This window comes from Bubalus bubalis, chromosome 22 (genome assembly GCF_019923935.1).
Source record: "Bubalus bubalis isolate 160015118507 breed Murrah chromosome 22, NDDB_SH_1, whole genome shotgun sequence".
NCBI lineage: Eukaryota > Metazoa > Chordata > Mammalia > Artiodactyla > Bovidae > Bubalus > Bubalus bubalis.
In genome coordinates this window covers 24,936,932-24,959,497 of record NC_059178.1, presented here as the reverse complement: position 1 = coordinate 24,959,497, position 22,566 = coordinate 24,936,932, and the positions used below count along the sequence as shown (strand labels likewise).

Below are 22,566 nucleotides of genomic sequence, written 5' to 3'. Positions count from 1 at the left end.
GGCGCACCCTGCACTTGGAAATGATGTCATTTTTAGCAATGAGAGTCTGCTCCGAGGGAAAGCACCCCCGCTCTTATAGTAAATCTGAAAATGACACTTCACGGTTGATTGCAGCTGAGTTGGGACAGCCTCATGGTTGAGTCACTGGACATTTCTCCAGTCGACTTTGTCTTAGGAACTTGTTCTGTCCTCAGGGTTAAGAAGGGTGATCAGTTGTGGAAAACTTTTACTTATTTGCTGTATGATCAGACCATAAAACAAAGAGGATTTTAGGGTTTGAAATCTAACTTGCCATCATAAGTACCCAAGGAAATTACTTCAAGAGGAAACAGGAAAAGAAACAGCTTACAATTGTGGTTTCTCCAGCAATTATCAATATCAGTAATCTCAGATATGCAGATGATGGGCTTCCTGGGTGTAGTGGTAAAGAACCCACCTGCTAATGCAGGAGATGGAAGAGACCTGGGTTCAATCCCTGGGTCGGGAAGATCCCCTGGAGAAGGGAATGGCAACCCGCTTCAGTATTCTTGTCTGTAGAATCCCATGGACAGAGGAGCTTGGCAGGCTCCAGTCCATGGGGACACAAAGAGTCGGGCACAACTGAAGCCACTTAGCACATGCAGATGACACCACTCTTACGGCAGAAAACAAAGAACTAAAGAGCCTCTTGATGAAGGTGAAAGAGGAGAATGAAAAAGCTAGCCAACTCAACATTCAAAAAACAAAGATCATGGCATCCAGTCCCATCACTTCATGGCAAACAGAAGGGGAAACAATGGAAACAGTGACAGACTTTATTTTCTTGGGCTCCAAAATCACAGCAGATGGTGACTGAAGCCATGAAATTAAAAGACGCTTGCTCCTTGGAAGAAAAGCTATGACAAACATAGACAGCGTATTAAAAAGCAGAGACATTATTTTGCTGACAAAGGTTCATATAGTCAAAGCTATGGTTTTTCCAATAGGATATGAGAGTTGGACAATAAAGAAGGCTGAGCACTGAAGAATTGATTCTTTCTAACTGTGGTGTTAGAGAAGACTCTTGAGAGTCCCTGGGACTGCAAGGAGATCCAACCAGTCCATCCTAAGGGAAATCAGTCCTGAATATTCATTGGAAGGACTGATGCTGAATCTGAAGCTCCAATACTTTGGCCACTTGATGCATAGAGCCAATTCATTAGAAAAGACCCTAATGCTGTGAAAGATTGATGGCAAGAGAAGAAGGGGACAACAGAGGATGAGATGTTTGGATGGCATCACTGACTCAATGGACATGAGTTTGAGCAAGCTCTGGGAGATGGTGAAGGATGGGGAAGCCTGGCGTGCTGCAGTCCATGGGGTTGCAAAGGGTCAGAGACAACTGAGCAACTGAACAACAGCAAATATCTCCTTTGTTTTGGGAAAGAGACAATCTCCTATATGTACATTTTCATTTTCAACACATTGCTTTGGTCTAAGAGCTGCGGTTTAAGAAATGTACAAAGCTATATTGTAATTTGATTTATTATTTTTTAATTATTATCTTTTTGGCGGCTGTGCTGAGTCTTCATTGCTGTGTGTGGGCTTTCTCTAGTTGCAGCGAGCAGAGGCCAGTCTTGAGTTGTGTTGCTTGGACTTCTCACTGCGGTGGCTTCTCTTGTTGTGCAACATGGGCTCTAAGTGCAAGGGCTCAGTAGTTGTGACGCACAGGCTTAGCTGCTCGGAAACATGTGGAATCTTCCCAGACCAGGGATTGAACCCATGTTCCTCTGCATTGGGAGGCGAGCTCTTAACGACTAGACCACTAGGGAAGCCCTGTAATCCAGTTTTAATCAGGGCTCACCAATCTGACTTCGAGATTCATTAGGTACATTTTATATTTCAGAAATATATCTGCCCAAGCCTTTTGACTTTTAAAGCTTAGATGGATCCACCTAAGGAGTCAAGTAAAATATTTAGCATTTCTTTTCTTTCATGTTATTAATTTCTCCATCAGTTCAGTTCAGTTGCTCAGTCGTGTCTGACTCTTTGCGACCCCATGCATTGCAGCACGCCAGGCCTCCCTGTCCATCACCAACTCCCGGAGTTCACTCAGACTCACGTCCATCGAGTCAGTGATGCCATCCAGCCATCTCATCCTCTGTCGTCCCCTTCTCCTCCCCCCAATCCCTCCCAGCATCAGAGTCTTTTCCAATTAGTCAACTCTTCGCATGAGGTGGCCAAACTATTGGAGTTTCAGCTTTAGCATTAGTCCTTCCAATGAATGCCTAGAACTGATTTCCTTTAGAATGGACTGGTTTGATCTCCTTGCAGTCCAAGGGACTCTCAAGAGTCTTCTCCAATACCTCAATTCAAAAGCATCAATTCTTTGGCATTCAGTTTACTTCACAGTCCGACTCTCACATCCATACATGACCACTGGAAAAATCATAGCCTTGACTAGACGGATCTTTTTTGGCAAAGTAATGTCTCTGCTTTTGAATATGCTATCTAGGTTGGTCATAACTTTCCTTCCAAGGAGTAAGCGTCTTTTAATTTCATGGCTGCAGTCACCATCTGCAGTGATTTTGGAGCCCCAAAAAATGAAATCTGACACTGTTTCCACTGTTTCCCCATCTATTTCCCATGAAATGATGGGACCAGATGCCATGATCTTAGTTTTCTGAATGTTGAGCTTTAAGCCAACTTTTTCACTCTCCTCTTTCACTTTCATCAAGAGGCTTTTTAGTTCCTCTTCACTTTCTGCTATAAGGGTGGTATCATCTGCATATCTGAGGTTATTGATATTTCTCCTGGCAATCTTGATTCCAGCTTGTGCTTCTTCCAGCCCAGCGTTTCTCATGATGTACTCTGCATATAAGTTAAATAAGCAGGGTGACAATATACAGCCTTGACATACTCCTTTTCCTATTTGGCACCAGTCTGTTGTTCCATGTCCAGTTCTAACTGTTGCTTCCTGACCTGCATACAAATTTCTCAAGAGGCAGGTCAGGTGGTCTGGTATTCCCATCTCTTTCAGAATTTTTTACAGCTTCTTGTGATCCACACAGTCAAAGGCTTTGGCATAGTCAATAAAGCAGAAATAGATGTTTTCCTGGAACTCTCTTGCTTTTCCAATGATCCAGCGGATGTTGGCAATTTGATTTCTGGTTCCTCTGCCTTTTCTAAAACCAGCTTGAACATCTGGAAGTTCACAGTTCACGTATTGCTGAAGCCTGGCTTGGAGAATTTTGAGCATTACTTTCTAGCATGTGAGATGAGTGCAATTGTGTGGTAGTTTGAGCATTCTTGGGATCTAATTAGAAATGTGTCGTGTAGCAGAAAAAGATGAGAATTGTGATAAAAATTTGTATTGGAGTATAGTTGATTTACAATGTTGCTTTAGTTTCTGCTGTACGCAAAGTGAATCAGTTATACATGTATATATATCCACTCTTTTTTAGATTCTTCTCCCATATAGACCATTGCAGAGTATTGAGTAGAGTGCTGTGCTCTACTGTAGGTCCTTATTAGTTATCTACTTTAGATAGAGTGGTGTGTATATGTTAATCCTGATCTATGGGTGATGTGCTTTAACCTGTAAGAAGGCTCTCTGGTTTCTTCACTCACTCTCATGTGGCGGGGCAGGGGGTGCTTTTCCCAATGTGGACGATCAGCATTGGATGGGACACAGGGATCGGAATCACTTCCTTAGCCCGTCTTGTCCATACACACGGTTTCAAATGGCTGACTTTTGGATCATCGTGGACACAGTGGACTTGGACGGGAAGTATTTCTTCTGCTTGTGCAGAACCCCTTTTCCTTCACATAGTTCTGAAATCCCTTCCAGCTTCAAACTCTACAACCTCCATAGTATTTACTTTTGGCAAACTGCTAATTCAATAAAAAACTCACTTAATTATTCGCTGATTGGCAGGACAGCAAACAAACAAAAATCCGTTTGTCACAGGTGGGTCCTAGAACATCAGTCCACTGTCTTGGCCATTTCTCAATTGGAAAACTGGGGCCCAACTTTGTAAAAGTGAATTACTCTGTGAAAAGGAAATTGTGACCCATGCCACCACACAGGTGAGCCTCAGGTGAAGGGGATCAGGACAGACCACCTCAAAACCTACCACTTTGGCATACTGATTATTCTGAGCTGAAAGCTGTTGAGAAACCACAGAGACAAGACCTTTCTTTAAAAAAAGAAATTATTTATGACTGTGCTGGGTCTTCATTGCTGCATGCAGGCACTCTAGTTGTGGTGAGTGGGCTTCTCAGTGTGGCGGCTTCTCTTGCTGTGCAGCACGGGCTCTGGGATGTGCCAGTTCAGGAGTTGTGGCCACGAGCCGAGTTGCCTCGCGGCATGTGGAATCCTCCCAGACCAGGGACTGAACCCATGTCCCCTGCATTGGCATGTGGACTCCCAACCACTGGACCACCAGGGAAGCCCGAGACAAGACCTTTCTGAAATCCCCATTGATGCCCCAAAGCATCATCTGTACAGGGATGAGAGGAGGGAACCTTATCACCGGAGGCAGAGAACAGCCCCGGCAGGAGTCTGCCTAAACCTCACTAAGACGGCCCACATCACCTGTTCCTTTCCTACCCATGTCCCCATGATTTATTGTTCCTTGAAGCCTGAACTCTATTTTCTCTGTCTGGTGCCTTCTCCGCAATTGATCACCTTTTGTTAAAATGGTACCTAAGGCTCTGAGTCTAACTGCTACTTTGAGTTTTCACTTCTTTCCCATGAGGCCTCCTGGGCACATAAAAATATTAACATCAATAAAATTTGTATGTCTTTTTGTCCTGTTAATCTATCTTTTGTCAGTTTGATTCACAGGCACCAGGAACAAATATAAGAGGGTAGAAAGTGTTAGACCCTCAGTTGTGTCTGACTCTTTGCAACCCTATAGACTGTAGCCCGCCAAGCTCCTCTGTCCATGGGATTTTCCAGGCAAGAATACTGGAGTGGGTTGCCATTCCCTTCTCCAGGGGATCTTCCCGACCCACAGATTGAACCTGAGTCTCCAGCATTGCAGGCAGATTCTTTACCATCTGAACCACCAGGGAAGCCCCCATAAAATGGTAGAAGAAAAGTTTTTTCCTCTCCTACAAGGACATTATGCTAAGTAACACAAAGCCAGTTACAAAAGGACAAATACTATGTGATTCTACTTACACGATGTACTGAGAGCGGTCAGATTTATGGAGACAAGAAGAATGTGGTTGCCAGGGGCTGGGAGGTGTGGGCTGGGGAGTTAGGGTTTAATATGGGTGCAGAGTTTCAGTTTAGGGTGATAAAAATGTTCTGTAGATGGTGTTGATGGTGGTGGTGATGTTCGTACAACATTGTGAATGTACTTGTGCCACTGAACTGTGCTGTGAAAAATGGCCAAGACAGTAACCTGTGGGTAATGTGTATTTTAACCACAGTTTAAAAAAAAGCAGAATTGCTGTGTCTGGCCTGAACTGCTCTATGGAAAACCTGGAGCAGCTGTGTGTCAGACACCCAAGTCGGCCCTGAGTGTGCATTCGGAAACTGGGAGGTGACTTCTCGAGTTTACATGTGTGGACTTTCCTTGTCCCTGGAAAGTGAAAGAAAGTGAAAATGTTAGTCAGTCTTGTCCAACTCTCTGCAACCCCATGGACTGTGACTCACCAGGCTTCTCTGTCTATGGGATTTCCCAGGCAAGAATACTGGAGTGGGTTGCCATTTCCTTCTCCCGACTCAGGAACTGAACCCGTGTCTCCTGCTCCGGGGGAGGAGGTTATTTCCCCGGACCTAGGTGCTCCCTACTCGGGAGAGGAAGCGCCTCTTCTCCATCGTCTGTCCCATTCTGAATGATCCTGTGTGGAACCACACACGTGGAATGAAGCAACAAGAGCTTGCTCCAGGTTCTTTGGGGCCAGCCAGCGTCTGGAGGACGGAGAGGAATTTACTAGAAAGTCTATTCTTGGGAGAAATCCCAGTCAAGTGAGTGTCCCCCAGGGGCCGCCGGGCTTTCAATTTGTGTGGAGTGTAAAATAAAACACAGGTAAACACTGAATGCAGGGAAAGGAACCGTGCCTCGTGTAACCGCTGTGCAACGGGTCCTGTACCAGTAACGGGCGGTTATTTCAAGGGCACGTGTTCCCCTTGCTGCTGGGGACACAGGAGGAGAAATCAGATGAACAGATAGACATAGGCCCGTTGCTGTTCTCTTGACAATCTTGTGACTGTCTTGGCCAGCCCTGTCCTGCAGAACTTTCTGTGGTAATGGAGACGCTAACGTTGTTTATCTAACACTGGCCGCTGTGGCTGCAAAGCATGTGAAATGTGGATAGTGTGACTGAGCAACTAGATGTTCAGTTTAATTTGATTTTAATCAGTTTATATTTAAACAGCTGCCCCAGATAACAGCTGTCTTCTTGGAAAGCACAGTGCTGGCTTACCTTCTGGTGTTGAGTCTTGTCCTGTTCCCATGACTGTGGACCCTGGGGCTTGATTGGGTTCTGGTAGGACTCCAGAGGGCTTCCCTGGTGGCTCAGCAGTGAAGAGTCCACCTGCCAGTGCAGGAGATGCAGGTCTAATCCGTGGGTCAGGAAGATCCCCTGGAGAAGGGAATGGCAACCCACTCCAGTATTCTTGCTTGGAGAATCTCATGGACAGAGAAGCCTGGTGGGCTACAGTCCATGGGGTCGCAAAAAGTCAGACTCTACTTACAGACTCAACAACAACAACAGGACTCAGGAAGCCACTTCTTCTGGGTGAGACCTGGGGGTCAATCACTCTGGGGCTTTAATTTTTATTTATTTTTGGCTGTGCTGGGTCTCAGTGCTGCAAAGGCTTTTCTTGAGTTGCGGTGAGCAGGGGCCTACGCTCTAGTTGGGGTACACAGGCTTCTCATTGCCGTGGCTTCTCTTGTTCCGGATCACGGGCTCCAGGGCGCAGGGGTTTCAGGAGTTGTGGTGCACAGGCATAGCTGCCCTGTGTCATGGGATCTTCCCCGACCAGGATCGAACCTGTGTCCCCTACATTGGCAGGTGATTCTTATCCACTGCACCACGAGGGAAGTCCACTCTGGGTTTTTCTGTATGGACATTGGACTCTCCCAAACCTGGTCACAGGTGGGCCTCGTGTCATTAATTAATTGTTTGATCAATCAGTTATTGATTAGCAATTAATAAGTTATTTATTCAGTACCATAGGACAGTGTGAAAAGCAGGGACATTGTGGAGAACAGAGCCACCAGGCGTTCTTGCTTTCTTGGGGTTTTGGGCTGCAGAGAGAAGGATGAATTCTGAACGAGCACATTCAACTGTAATTGGAAACAGATGAGGGAAGGTCTCACCTCCTGCTAGGAAGGCATCTTCGTGGGGATGGTATCAACTGGAAGCACAGTCACTTTGTCCCCTTGTGTGTTAACAGGGATACTTCCCGTCACATGGTCCCTGAGTTTTGAGTCAACTTTTCTAGTCCTTTTCTCCCACCTGCCTTCTCATTAGCATCTCCTGGGCTCATCTGGTGCCTTGACCCAGGGGAACTTGTAAAAATGGTGAACTCTTGTTTCACCCTCCCCTGCAAAAAAAACCCAAAAGGACTTCAGAGGAGAGGAGGGGAGTTAGGTGGGGCTGTAGGGCAGCTCATTGCCTGCCCGCCCCCAACTCTGCCCCCAGGGGGGCCTGAGGCAGCTGGTCAGGGCTCCCCAGGGCACAAGATACTGTTCCAGTCCTGACCCGAGGCTGGGATGGGGGCCAAGGCTCCAGCCCTGCCCGCCATGACTCTGTCCCTTTGGCTGTAGGCCCTCCTTGGCCACCCCAGCTGGGTGCAGCTCGCTGACTCAGTGAATGTCTATGGAACATCATCCTAGCCCCAGTCCAGGGGCTCCATTCACTCCTTGCCAGAGTCTGGGGTGCTTCTCAATTCTGGCTGTACTCAGCCATTACGTGGGGAGTTTCTGCAAGGTACACACGCCTGGGGACCCCCTGCTCCAGACCAATGAAATCAGAATTTTGAGGATAAAGGTCTGGACATATTTTAAAAGTCCCCTGGGGAATTCCCTGGTGGTGCGGTGGATGAGAATCCGCCTGCTAATGCAGAGGACACAGGTTCGATCCCTGGACCAGGAAGATCCCACTTGCTGCCGGCCAGGTGAGCCCGTGCACCACAACTAGAGTGGCGCCTCACGCCTGCCCCATTCACCGCAAATTGAGAAAGCCTGTGCAGCAACAAAGACCCAGAGGAGCCAAAAATAAATGAATAATAAAATTTTTTTTAAAAAGCTCCTTGGTAGGAATACTGTTCCACAAAGCCAGAGTGATGGGGAGCAGGCCTGGGGATGCTACTTGGGGCCTCCCCACCCTCCGGGGAGCCCCCTGGTTGCCCTTGGAGGAGTGGCAACCCCGTTTCTTGGGATACCCTAGAAATGCTGTGGGACCAAACAGCCCCTGCCTCCCCCATGACAGCCCCTCCCCGCAGCTGAGGCCTGGGAACCCGCAGATGCCTCGGGCATTGTATCCTCCTGTGCAGGGAGGTGGCCGTGAGCTTTCCACAGTGGAGGTGGCCCCTGATGGCTTCCAGCTGTCCCCGGGGCTGCAAACTTGGTCCATTGAAACCAGAAACCCTACAGCAATGGGAGTGGGGCGGGTGGAGAAGGCGGTGCTCCAGGGAGCTTTCCTAAAGAGCTGGCTCTGAAATCATCACTGCCTTCAGGGAGAAGAATGAAGTGTGTTGGAGCACTGAGCACTTTCTTGGGCAGTGAGGGGCTAAGGCCCCTGGCTCAGGTCGGGTGGGGTGGGGGTCGCCCTGGTCCGCCGGCCTCGGAGCCCCTCCTCCCGGCTCAGCTGCGGTCAGAGGGCTTTCTGTGGGCTGTCATCACCTGGCACGCGAACAAAACTCCGGAGCAAACGCATTTTCACGTTCACTCCTAAATGCTCAGAGGAACCAGGTTTTCCTGAGATCACACATTTTTCCAGCATTAGGCTGTGCTTGAGCAAAACAATGAAATGGGATTTTTCTTTCTTTTCCTGTAGTTTCTGGGGCCACACAGAAGATGCTTTGGGTGGGTGGGGTGTCAGGTGGGGGGAGAGGGCAAGAGTGTAACCTGGCCCGAATTAGATACTCAGGCTGCCTTCTCACCCAGCTTGTGGGGCCTTCTGGAACATCTCCGAGTGGGTGGGGTGGCTTTGAATTTAGGGCAGTTGCCAGGCAGACTGGTGGCTTCCACTTGCTGGGAGGGCCATGGTGTGTATAGGGGAGAACACAGGTTTAAAGCCGGTCCTGGCTCTTCCTGGGGCTTCCCTAGTGACTTAGGTGGTAAAGAACCCACATGTAATGCAGGAGACCCGGGTTTGATCCCTGGGTTGGGAAGATCTCCTGGAGAAGGGAATGGCAACCCATTCCAATATTCTTGCCTGGAAAGTCCTGTGGACAGAGGAGCCTGGTGGGCTGCAGTCCATGGGGTCGCAAAAAGAGTCAGACACAACTGAAGTGACTGAGCATGCATGCGTTCTGGCCCTTCCTGACCATTGGGAGGAGTCACTTAACCTCTATGAGCCTCTGTTTTCCCATCTGTGAGCAGGGGATGATGTCTTCAGTGGGACCTCAATGGGGGATGTGGGAGGAATGAGAATGAAGGGCCTAGGAGGGGGCTTTTGCCTCTGCTTTGCCTCCCAACCCCTTGAGCAGCCCTTTTCTGTTTTACTTACTGGGTTTTCGCATCAGTTTTCCCCAAAAAGGCTCCCACCCAAGCATCTCAAAATCCACACACCCAGGCTGCATCAGAGACCAGTCATAATGGAGCCTCTGAGACCGGGCCTGGACATGGGCGGTCTTTCACAGGTCCCTGGTGAATGTGGCACGTGGCCAAGGTTGAGAACCATGCCCTCAAGACCAGGTGTGGCGACACTCCCGCCCGGCAGCGCTGTCGCCGGCCCCCCGAGAATTCCGCAGAGTCGCCTTGCCTGTCCTGGCCGGGGGCAGTGCCTGGCTCGTACGGTTCTGTGTCATGCTTGGGCCCCTCAGCCGGGGTGCCGGAAGTCTGTGACGTTCAGCCACTTGTGATTCTCTCAGGAATGTGACTTTGAACTCCGCCTGCCGTGAGGCCAGGGCCTGAGGCGGAGTCCTTTGGCTGGCTTGAGGCCCCTTGAGGAACAACCCGAAAAGGGAGCTGGCTGCTAGTGCTGGGGTCAGAAATGAAGAGCAACTGACGAGACTCAAGAAGGCTGGGGTTGCTGTCGGCAGGAGAAGCCAAGGTGGACGAGGGGCTGCTCGCCTCTGTGCTGTGAGCAGGGCCCCTGGGAGTGAACTCCGGCTTGACCCCCCTGGGCGCCCAGGGGTCCTGGATCAGCTCTCTGCTCTGGGCTGCGGTCCAGCCCTGGGTCTGACGGACTTGCCAGCTTGTTGCCAGGGTCTCTGTGAGATGCATGAGTGCGCATGAGTTAGTGTTAGTCGCTCAGTCGTGTCCGACTTTGCAACCCTATGAACTGTAGCCCGCCAAGCTCCTCTGTCCTGGGGATTCTCCAGGCAAGAATACGGGAGTGGGTTGCCACTTCCTTCTCTAGGGGATGTTCCCAACCCAGGGATTGAACCTGGGTCTCCTGCATTGCAGGTGGATTCTTCAACATCTGAGCCACCAAGATCTCAACACAAATACTATGAGGTGGGTCTGTAGAGGCTCACTGCTCCCTTTGCCAGGTGTCAGGAAAGAAGGTGCCAAGATAAATACATGGGGGGTGGGAGGCGAGGGTGCCAGCCATGTTGTGTGTAAAACACTAACCAAATGGGCCTGACTTGGCCTGGGATAATCTCCACCAAGCAGCAAATTGTCAAATAGAAGTTTGTCAGTGAAGTGAAAGCCCAGTTTTTGAAAACTGTCCACATCCAGTGAGAGTCACACCTTCTTCCCTGGTGGCTCAGATGGTAAGGAATCTGCCTGCAATGCAGGAGACTCCAGTTCCATCCCGGGGTCAGGAACATCTCCTGGAGAAGGGCATGGTAACCCATTCCAGTATTCTTGCTGGAGAATCCCCAGGACAGAGGAGCTTGGCGGGTTACAGTTCATGGGGTTGCAAAGAGGCGGACACGACTGAGCAACTAACACTCTCCGTACTCTCAATGAGAGTCATGGGCCAGGGTTTTCTGAGTTGTCTGTTTCTCCAGCCTTTCAAGGGAGGGGAGCTGGGGGCAGGTGGATCCAAGAGATGGAGGAAGGAGGTGGGGGGTAGAGCTGGACTGGAGGAGACCGGTGACCCCTTGGGGTCATACTGCAGAGAGCAGTGACCCAGGGCCTCTTCACTTGGGTGCAGCCAGGAAGGCCGGGGTATCTGCCACAGCAACCAGTAACAAGAGATGCCACCTTGCTCTTTGGCAGGTATCGTGTGAACGTCAGACCCAGGTACGTCACCAGGTACAAGACGGTGACGCAGTTGGAATGGAGGTGCTGCCCTGGCTTCAGGGGGGGAAACTGTCAAGAAGGTCCCAGAGACCCTGGGAGGATGCCCCGCCCCATGCCCGCTCGGCCCCGCAACAGCATGAAGAAACCCACAGGTAACTCACTGCTTTCCTGTGCTCAACTCTGCTCATCACCACTCCTTCTAACTCCAGGCTTCGTGAGTTACATGCAGGGGTTTCCCAGAGCTTCCAAGAACACACCCGTATGCCTGCAGGAGGCACGTGGCACACACATTGATGTGCAGAAGCAGTAGCGATTGGAAGACAAACTTTTAAAAAATAAATTGCTTTGTTAGGGCCAGCTGGTTGTGAAAACCAAGACCTTAGAGGAGATGAGGCTGGGTTCAGCCTTGTGTGGCCTGAGGCAGAGACAGAAGAGATTCTCATGTAATGATGTAATGACGCCTGGTTTGTTTTTACTTTAGTTTTCATGTGCAAGCTCCCTTAAGACTGAATTTGAAGTCGCTAAAATTGTTTGTTGTTTTTTTTTTTTAAATAGGGAAATAGAATCATTCTCATTCTGTTTGGGGTGAGATATTCAACAGTAAAAGAATCTGCCCACAGTGCAGGAGACACAGGAAACACGAGTTCAGACCCTGGGTCGGGAAGATCCCCTGGAGGAGGGCATGGCAACCCACTCTGGTATTCTTGCCTGGAGAATCCCATGGACAGAGGAGCTTGGTGGGCTCCAGTCCATGGGGTTGCAAGAGTCGGACACAACTGAAGCGACCAAGCACAGGGAGCATATTTGCAAAGCTAAGCCCAGAGTTAGAAGTATCCAATGAGGTGGTTCTTAATTTGCTTCTGATTATTTTTTTAAGTGAATTAGCACAAACTCAATGAATAGTTTAGAAAGCAATGATAATTTTACCTTGTTTTTTTAAAAATATTCATTTACTTATTTACTTCTGGGGCCATGCTGGGTCTTAATTGGAAGATGTGGAATCTTTTAATATTTCCCTGACCGGGGATTGAGCCTGGGCCCCTTGAGTTGGAAGCACAGAGGCTTAGCCACTGGGATCACCAGGGAAGTCCCGCCTTGGCTTTTAAGTATAACATTAACAGACAGTAAAGAATCTGCTGGCAGTGCAGGAGCCTGGGTTCGATCCCTGGGTCGGGAATATCCCTTGGAGAAGGGAATGGCAACCCATTCGAGTGTTCTTGCCCAGAGAATCCCATGGACAGAGGAGCCTGGGCAGCTACAGTGCATGGGTTTGCAAAGAATCAGACATAACTGAGAAACTAACACTTAAGAGACTGACTTTTTAAAATTTTCTGGCCACACTGTGCAGCTTGTGGGATTTTAGTTCCCCAACCAGGGATCGAACCCTTGCTCCCTTCATTGGAAGTGTGGGGTCTTAACCACTGGACCACCAGGGAAGTCCCCAAGAGGCTGACTTTTATGGACAAAAATGTTTTGACATTTTATTCTACATCACTTTATCTTTCTTCTTTTTTAAAGTTCAGTCAGAAAACTTAGATTTTCTTATGAGTTAGATGTTTAAGTCATTTTTAAATGATTATGTTTTCTGATGAGGTGTTTTCCGTTTTGAAACTAGTGGTGTTTCTCAATATTCTCTGTAAAACAGATTTTATTTATTATTATTATAATTTTTTTTTTTTTTTACTGCTTCAGTCAACGAAAGGGAAAGTTTACTGAGGCCCCAGGGCTACAGGCAGGAGGCTGCCCTGTGGGCAAAGAAACCGGCAGAGGGGCCTTATTTGACGTTCTTCCTGGGGTGCAGGTTGTTGGTGTGGCCACACTTCTTGCAGCAGTTGACCGCCGGGGCTATTGGTGATCGTAACGCAGCCGACGTCTTGTCTCAGTTGGATTTCTGAGCGAGCTGGCAGGGGGAAGGCTCAATGGTGCCGCTTCACAGATGAAGCACCAAGTTCAGGGTGAACTCTCTCTGGATTTTGTAGTCTGACAGAGCACAGCCCATCCTCCAGCTGTGTGCTGGCAAAAACTAGATGTTGCTGGTCAGGCGGGATGCCTTCTGATCATGGATTTTGACTTTGACATTCTCGATGGTGTCACTGGGCTTGACCTCAGGGGTGATGGTCTTGCCCTTCAGGGTCTTCACAAAAGTCAGCATCTCTGCCTCTGCTGCAAGGCTGCCACCACCGACCTGTAAAACAGATTTTAAAATAACTTTATTACAAAAGTAATGCATATCAATTGAAGAATGTTTGTAACATATGGGGCTTCCCTTGTGGATCAGCTGGCAAAGAATCCTCCTGCAATGCAGGAGACCTAGGTTCCATCCCTGGGTTGGGAAGATCCCCTGGAGAAGGGAAAGGCTACCCACTCCAGTATTCTGGCCTGGAGAATTCCATGGACTATATAGTCCATGGGGTTGCAGAGAGTCAGACCCAACTGAGCAACCTTTACTTTCACTTGAAACATATAGGAAAAATATTTAAGTACATATCATCTTGAACTTCCCCGGTGGTCCAGTAGTTAAGACTCCGTGTTCCCGTGGCAGGGTGCCTGGGTTCCATCCCGGGTTGGGGAACTAAGATCCTGCCTGCTCCACAGCCAGGCCAAGAAAAGGAAGGGAAAAAAAAAAGTACACCTAATCTTACCACCAAACGAGAAGTACTGTTAAGATTTTACTATAAAATACTGCGGTCTTTCCTGTATCTGCATATACATTTTGTTAAAGAAAAATTTATTCATCCCACAAATATTTATTGAGCTTCTAGATCTGCAGTCTTTATACTTAGGTGTTTTGGAGAAAAAGTTGAGGCGGACACTAGATAAGTAATTACAACAGAGCACGGTCAGGGCTCCGATGGGGCTCTGAGAGGGCGTACTGGATCACAGTAGACAGTTTATTTCTGTTTTGTTTACTTTTAGCTTTTGTCTTGTAAAAGTTTAAGCATACATATAGTTTAATGAGTTGAATCGCTTTATAGTATGAAGACTATTAGGAAAAGCAGTGATTCCCTTTCTCTGCCAGTTTCCCTTCTCAGGAGTAATTGCTTTAAACTCTTACAATTTTTCTTTTAAATTGAAGTATAGTTGATTTACAATATTAATTATAATTATAGCTCTACAACAAAGTGACTCAGTGTTTTCATGGATTATACTTCATTTAAAGTTATTGCAAAATAATGGTTGTATTTCCCTGTGCTGTATAATATGTCCTTGTGGCTTATTTATTTTATACACAGTAGTGTGTATCTCTTAATCTCCTGCCCCAGTCTTGTCCCTCCCCTTTTCCCTCTCCCCAATGGTAACCACCAGTTTGTTCTCTGTATCTGTGAATTTGTTCTTGTTTTTATATATACATCCGTTTGTTTTATTTTTTAGCTTCCACACATAAGTGGTAACGTAGGGTATTTGTCTTTCTCTAGTCTGATTTTTATTTCTGTAAGCATAATACCCTCCAGATCTGTCTATATTGTTGCAAATGGCATTATTATAGCTGAGCAATATTCCATTGTATATGTGTATACAGCATATCTTCTTTATCCATTTATCTGTTGATGGACGTGTGTGTGTGTATGTGTGCTAAGTCGCTCAGTCCTGTCTGACTCTTTGCCCGCCAGGCTCCTCTGTCCATGGGATTCTCCAGGAAGGAATACTGGAGTGGGTTGCCGTGCCCTCCCCCAGGGGATCCTCCCAACCCAGGGATTGAACTTGTGTCTAAGTCTTCTGCATCGGCAAGCGGATTCTTTACCACTAATACCACCACTCTTAGGTTGCTTAAAAACATGGAATGCTTCACACACGTGCCATCCTTGGGCAGGGACCATGCTAATCTTCTCTGTACCCTCCCAGTTTTAGTATATGTGCTGCTGATGTGAGCATTTCTTTAAACTCTTTAGATAGTCTTTTGGAATTTACGTCCACATCCTCGACTTCTCATTATGGAAGGTGAGGAATTAAGTCCCTTTCCTCTAACATGAGGCTTCCACACCCCCATCCTTTGCATTCAGTTATGCTGTGTTTTTGTCTGTTCCCTGTTTATTGGATCCACTGTAGTTGGTACATCGTGTTTACAGCTGAGCCCTGCAGTGTGCTATGAATATGTTGCCTTTTCTACACAGTTTTTTGATTTCTCTAGTGTTAATAATTATGTTTTTCTTTGCTTGGTTTTCTATATTTTTATTCCCTGTTTCAACCCAGACTCTCTGCTGGTTATCTACATGTATGTTCAGATACATCAGTTTCGTCTTGACATCTCTCCTAGAGCTTTCTCGGCTGCCCCACCTGGAATGGTCCCCTGCTTGTCCTCGCTCACCACTGCTGCCCTGCAATCTTCACGGACTTCTCTCCTGTCCATTCCCTGATTCCCATCCACCCCCCACCCGCCCCGCTTGCTCTTCCTTATTTTATCCCCTTGTTTTGGTCAAGCACATCATTCAGTAGTTTCATGAGAAGATTGCGTGGGAGGTAAACTTTTTGACATGGTAGTCTACAAGTATATTTACTCCAGCTTCAGAATTCTAGATTGGAAATAATTTTCCTTTAGAATTTTAAGCACATTGCTCAGTTTTCTTCTGGTTTTCAAAAAGGAACCCTCCTACACTGTTGGTTGGAAGGTACATTAGTACAGCCACTATGGAGGACAGTATAGCAGTTCCTTGAAAACCTAAAAAGAGTTTCTGTATGATCCAGTGAGCCCACTCCTGAGCATATATCCAGAGAAAAGCATAATTCAAAGAGATACATGCACCCTAATGTTCATTGCATTACTATTTACAACAGCCAAGACATGGAAGCAACCTGAATGTCCATAGACAGATGAATGATAAAGCAGATAGGGTGCATATATACAATGAAATGTTACTCAGCCATAGGAAGAATGAATGAGGCCACTTGTAGCAATATGGATGGACCTAGACATGATCGTACTAGTGAGGTAAATCAGACAGAGAAAGACAAATTTCATGTGATATCACTTTATGTGGAATCTTAAAAAAAGACACAAATGAGCTTATTTGCAAAACAGGAACAGACTTACAGACATAGGAAACAAACTTATGGTTACCAAAGGGGGAAGCTGGGGGGAGGGATAAATTAGGAATTTGGGATTGGCAGAGATACACTACTATATATAAAATAGATAAACAAAGACCTACTGTATAGCACATGGAACTCAATACTTGTAATACTCAATATCTTGTAAATAATCTATGTAGGAAAAAAGAATATATGTGGGACAAAAGAATATATATATATAAAAGATTTTATATATATATATATATATATATTTATCTGAATCACTTCTGTATACCTGAAACTGGGCTTCCCAGGTGGCTCAGTGGTAAAGAATCCACCTGCCAATGCAGGAGATGAGGGTTCGATCCCTGGGTCAGGAAAATCTCCTGGAGGAGGAAATGGCAACCCACTCCAGTGTTCTTGCCTGGAGAATCCCATGGACGGAGGAGCCTGGCGGGCTGCAGTCTATGTGGTTTCAAAAGAGTTGGACAGGTCTGAGTAATTAAAGAAGAAAACTAACAAAACATTGTAAATCCATTATGCTTCAATTTAAAAATTCTTTTTCTTCTGGTTTCCAATGCACTGTGAAAACCATTCTGATTCCCAATTTTGTATGTGTGACTTGGTTGGGGTTTCTTTTGTTTGTTTTGTTTATGTTGTTTTTGCCATTAATGGGATTTCAGAATGAAAGGAAGTGCTTATCCTCAATCCATCATCATTATAATGCACACACTGTTTTGGGCACTTATTTTTAAATTTTTAACTGATTTTAATTTTTAATTGATGAAAAACCATCCATGTCATTAGATATTCTCTAGTATCATTTCTTGGCTGCATAGAGTGTGGTTGTTTGGATACAATCTTGTACTGTTGGCCCCTTAGGCCGTTTTCAGTTTTTCATTATTATATAGATAGTATTTGAATAAGTACTTTTTCCATTAAATTTTTGGATTAATCCCTATTATTTACTAGAATAAATTTCTAGAAGTGTAATTGCAGAGTCCAAAGGACTCTTGAGTATTTTGATACGTTCTCCAAGTTATTCTTCCAAAAATTTGTAGCAGTTTTTTTAGTCACCAGTAGTATATGAAGGAAAAACATCTGCTTACATTCTGATCCTCCCCTCTTCTCCTGCCCTTTAAAAAAATTTCCTTTGCTCAGAACAGCATTTCATTTGTACGTGACTTACTGACTTTTATGTCTAGTATCCTGAGAGAATTTTTTCAGTATGGAAAACAAGATGTTCTTTCTAGTTTTCGGCTTGGGAGTTGGGACATTTAAACTCAAGCCTCGGTTTTACCACTAAGTTGCTTTTAATGAATGATAACGGTTGTTATGATCATCTGCAAAAGTTAGAGGAGGAAAAACAATGACCATTAAGCTCAAATATCTACCACATTCTAAACTTACTTCCACTGTTTGTCAGTGTATGTGAGTGCATTTTATGCCATAATCTGTGTTGTGTGTGGCTTTTTCCACTTTACTTGCTAGGTCTCAGTGTTGTCTGCAGGCTTGTTGATGTTAATTCTTTAATTCCTTTCTTTTTTATATTAATTTTTACATTTTATTTTTTGGCTGTGCCACACGACTTGTGAGATCTTAGTTCCCAGTGTATTAGTTGCTCTGCTGTTGCTGCTGCTGCTGAGTCGCTTCAGTCGTGTCCGACTCTGTGCGACCCCATAGACGGCAGCCCACCAGGCTCCCCCATCCCTGGGATTCTCCAGGCAAGAACACTGGAGTGGGTTGCCATTTCCTTCTCCAGTGCATGAAAGTGAAAAGTGAAAGTGAAGTTGCTCAGTCGTGTCAGACTCTTCGAGACCCCATGGACTGCAGCCTACCAGGCTCCTCTGTCCATGGGATTTTCTAGGCAAGAGTACTGGAGTGGGGTGCCATTCCCTTCTCTGGGGGATCTTCCCAACCCAGGGACTAAACCTGGATCTCCTGCATTGCAGGCGGATTCTTTACCGTCTGAGCCGCCAGGGAAGCCAGGGATCAAACCTGGGCCTACGGCAGTGGAAGCAAAGAGTCCTAATCATTAGATCACTAGGGAAGTCCCTTAACCTCTTTCAAGTATTCCTTGTGTTCTGTGACATCATGTGCCTCAGATTTCGATGACCTTTTTTTGGTTTATCTATTTTTATCATGTTTATTTTCATTTTATGACTCACCACAATTATTTTATGATTTTTTCTTTTGGGCTGTTTCCTTATGGGGTATATTTCTCAAAGTAGAATTATCAAAAATTCAATGTTTGAGGGCTTCCCTGGTGGTCCAGTGGTTAGGCACTTTCACTTTGGGGGCCCAGGTTCAATCTCTGGTCTTGGATCTGAGATCTCAAAGCTGACTGGGACATGGGTAAAAAAAGATTTCAATGTATTCTTTGACTTAGTGAATCTCACTACATAGGGCCACATGGCTCTTTGTTGGGAGACACCAATAGACTCTGTTTTATCTCTTTTGCTTTTAGTTTCCCAACTGCATGATGGTGCTAAACAATGTCTATGAGACTCTTAGCACAGGGATGCTAATAAAAGAAAGAGACTATTTAGGAGTTGCTTGGAGGATAACTTGCTGCTCTTATGGTATCGTGTGCCTGTGTGCTAAGTCACTTCAGTCGTGTCCGACTCTTTGGGACCCCATGGACTGTAGCCCACCAGGCTCCTCCGTCCATGGGATTCTCCAGGCAGGAACACTGGAGTGGGTTGCCATTCCCTTCTCCAGGGGATCTTCCTGATCCAGGGATTGAACCTGCATCTCCTGTGGCTTCTGCATCGTAGGCAGATTCTTTACCGCTGAGCCACCGGGGAAGCCATGGTATAATACCACCCAACAACTAATGGGTGGATCCCAAGTGGCTTCTTGTGGTTACAGAATGCAGTCTTCTGTCGGGGTGTGGCTGCAGTTACGAATGTGGGAATGATATGTTCCGATGATAATATAAGTAAAGAATATTTCCCTTCAGGGTCCAAGAGACCATTGTATATCTGTCATGTGTCCTCTGAATATTCTCTTGACAACATATATCTGTCATGTGTCCTGTGAATATTCTCTTGACAACCAGAGGAAGGAAGATAGTCACTTCACTTCATAGTATAGTTCACAAAAGTGAATTAACTTGCTCAAGGGCGGACTATAGACAGAAGAGCCAGAATCCCCTGGAGGTCTGTTTGACTTAACACCCATCATCTTTTCCACTCCAGCAGAGTAATTGCCTGTGTGTGGTGAGAGGGGAGGGCTAGGGGGGGAGGTTTGCGTGTATCCTAAAAGTACCCTGTCAATTGTCTTTGCAAAACTGGGTAAAAATAGGAAATGTTAAGTCGTGTCCGACTCTTTTTTTCTTTGTAACAGACAATGAACCAAGCCGAGCCTCAGATCCTAAGAAGACTGTGTCACCTACTCCTGCAGCAGACCCAAGTCAGACAAGAGATCCAAAACAGGGGCCCCAGGAACTTCAGGAAAAGAAAATTCAGGTGCTGGAGGAGAAGGTTCTCCGTCTCACCAGGACGGTTCTGGACCTTCAGTCTTCCGTTGCTGGAGTGAGTGAAAACCTCAAACACGCCGTCCAGGACGATGCCAGCAAGATGCTGGCCTCATGGCTGAGCAACCTGCACCCCCGGCCAACGCCCAACAGTGCCGTGGGTGGAGAACCAGAAACAGTTCAGCCCCCCGGCATCCTCAACAATAAGGAGTCAGGCATGAAGGACATCAAGTCTGAACTGGCTGAAGTCAAGGATGCCCTGAAGACCAAGAGTGACAAGCTGGAGGAGCTGGACGGGAAAGTGAAGGGCTACGAAGGGCAGCTCAGACAGCTCCAGGAGGCCGCCCAGGGCCCAACGGTCACCATGACGACCAGCGAGCTCTTCCAAGCCTACGTGGACAGTAAGATCGATGCTCTGAGGGAGGAGCTCATGGAAGGGATGGACCGAAAGCTAGCTGATCTGAAGAACTCGTGCGAGTACAAGTTGATTGGTTTTCAGCAGCACTGTGATGACTATGGGAGCAGCTACCTGGGAGTGATCGAGCTGATAGGAGAGAAGGAGGCCAAGCTGAGAAAAGAAATCAGTGACCTTCAGGCCCGGGTCCAAGACCCTCCAGCCCATGCAAACTGCTGTGACGGTACCAAGCCTGGTGACTTGGGGCCACAGATCAAGATGTTAGACCAGAAAATTGAAAGAGTTGCTGAAGCGACAAGAATGCTGAACACACGACTGGACAATGAGTTTGACCGCCTTGAGGCTCCAGAGCCGGACATGGACTTCGATGCCAGATGGCATGAACTGGATGCAAGGATCAACGTGACAGAAAGGAACGCAGAGGAGCACTGCTTTTACATTGAAGAAACCCTCCGGGGGACCATTAGTGGGGAGGTGGATGGCCTGAGGCAGCTGCTTGATCAGAAAATACAGTCCCTGGAGGAGCGGCTGGGGAGCGCCCTCCTGGAGATGGTGAATGGCTCGGAGATGGTACCTGCTCCCCCAGCGGCAGCCCTGCCCACTGTGTCGGGGGCTGGGCCCCCGCAGGTCATGATGGAATTGAAGCGCCTGAAGGACCAAGTGCGGGTGGTGGAGGACATGTGCCTGCAGAACCTCCGAGGAGAGCCTCGCGGGATGGAAGACACTTTGTGGAATGGGGGCGAGATGGTGAGTCTTTTGAGATCTCTAAACTACACGATGCAGGGGAAGTTTCAGGACACCGAACGCAGCATCCAGCGACTTCAGCAGGACTTCAGTTTTCTTTATTCTTGGCTCAACCACACAGATGACCACTTGAGACGTCTACAGAACGAACTGAGCGGTGGTAGAGGAGGGAAAAAGGCTGCAGGGGGTGGGTGGTCCAAGGTGGGTGAGCCAGGGAGGACGGAGGTGCCCCTGCCGTCTCCCCAGGCCCCCCCAGCGCATTGTTGTGACCAGCTGGAGGGCAGGTGGCAGCAGCTGCAGGACCTCGTCCTCAGCGAGCTGGACACTTGTAAGGAGAAGACGCACGGAGTCCAGAGAGAGGTGTCCATGGTGGAGGACAGGGTGTCTCACGTGGAGAAGACCTGTAGCAAGCTGGACTCCATCTCTGGGAGCCTTCAGAAGATCAAGGAGGGGCTCAACAAGCACGTGAACAGCCTCTGGAGCTGTGTCCGGCAGATGAACGGGACGCTCCGGACACACTCCAGAGAGATCTCCGGCCTAAAGAATTCCGTCCAGCAGTTCTATAGCCACGTCTTCCAGATTTCTACTGACCTGCAAGACCTGATCCGGTTTCAGCCATCGGCAAGTAAGTGCACCTTTGCCTTCCCATTTTGAGTATTTGTAATGCGTGTTCTGCTAGATTTTGGATGGTTTGCGGCATGAGCCACGTCACTGCTGGCCCAAAGTGTGCTTCATAGATGGGGTGGGGGAAAGTGCGTGAGTTGTCTGGTGCTGAGTAGCAATGAGACAAAGACCAACAGTGAGAGCAAGTGTTTAGAAACTTAGAATAACTTGACGTCACCGTAGCATTCAAGCACACGATTTGTGTGTTTTGTAAATTATCAGCCCACAACAGGTTGAAAATACAGAAGGAAAACTGGTCCTTGCCCTCAGGTAGGTGGCAGAAGGCTGATCTATACTGTCATGTTGGGGAGCTTAGATTTGGGGTCAGATTTGTGGCCTAACAGCTTGGGGCAATGGGCATGTTGTCCTGTGTTCTACTCAGGGAGTCTCCTGTATGCAAACCCCTTCAGCTCTCTGAAAACATCACTTCTTGTTGCTGGTGTCATTATCATCTTTGGGCAATCTCTTGTTCCCTAAAACCTAGGGCCTCGATAACGGCAAGTAGAACGCATTGTGTTCCTTTCCAAAGACAGACAGAAGACCCTGGACAGAGCACTTTAGGGGCAGGAACTGATCAAAGCTGCAGCGCGCCCAGCACAAGGATGCTCACCAGCTGTGCTTAGGGAAGTGCGTGCTACACACTCTGTATGTGCATCCGTGCTAAGTCCCTTCAGTCATGTCTGCCTCTTTGTGACCCCATGACTGTAGCGGGCCAGGCTTCTCTGTCCATGGGATTCTCCAGGCAAGAATACTGGAGTGGGTTGTTATCTCCTTTTGCAGGCGATCTTCCTGACCCCAGGGATCAAACCTGTGTCTCCTGTGGCTCCTGCATCGCAGGCAGATTCTTTACCATTATACATGTCACTCTTGACAAATGTTTGTTGAATGAATGAATGGACTGAATGAATGAATGGTCC

The 22,566-nt window shown here is 47.3% G+C and overlaps 1 protein-coding gene, 1 non-coding gene and 1 pseudogene across 3 annotated transcripts in view; 1 reads left to right on the top strand and 2 right to left on the bottom strand.

Annotated features, from left to right (window-relative positions):
* The window catches only part of EMILIN2 (elastin microfibril interfacer 2), a 58,588-nt gene that overhangs the window by 18,088 nt on the left and 17,934 nt on the right, over positions 1-22,566 (top strand). For both annotated transcript variants that reach the window (XM_006071067.4, XM_044934554.2), the window contains 2 exons: positions 11,319-11,494; positions 19,698-21,611. In XM_006071067.4, coding sequence (XP_006071129.4) covers positions 11,319-11,494; positions 19,698-21,611 — 2,090 coding nt within the window. The remainder of the gene's footprint in view (positions 1-11,318; positions 11,495-19,697; positions 21,612-22,566) is intronic.
* Positions 13,117-13,500, bottom strand: LOC123331148 (annotated as a pseudogene).
* On the bottom strand, positions 15,113-15,215 carry LOC112581478. Its single transcript, XR_003106061.2, has one exon. It is a non-coding gene; the product is annotated as a U6 spliceosomal RNA (small nuclear RNA).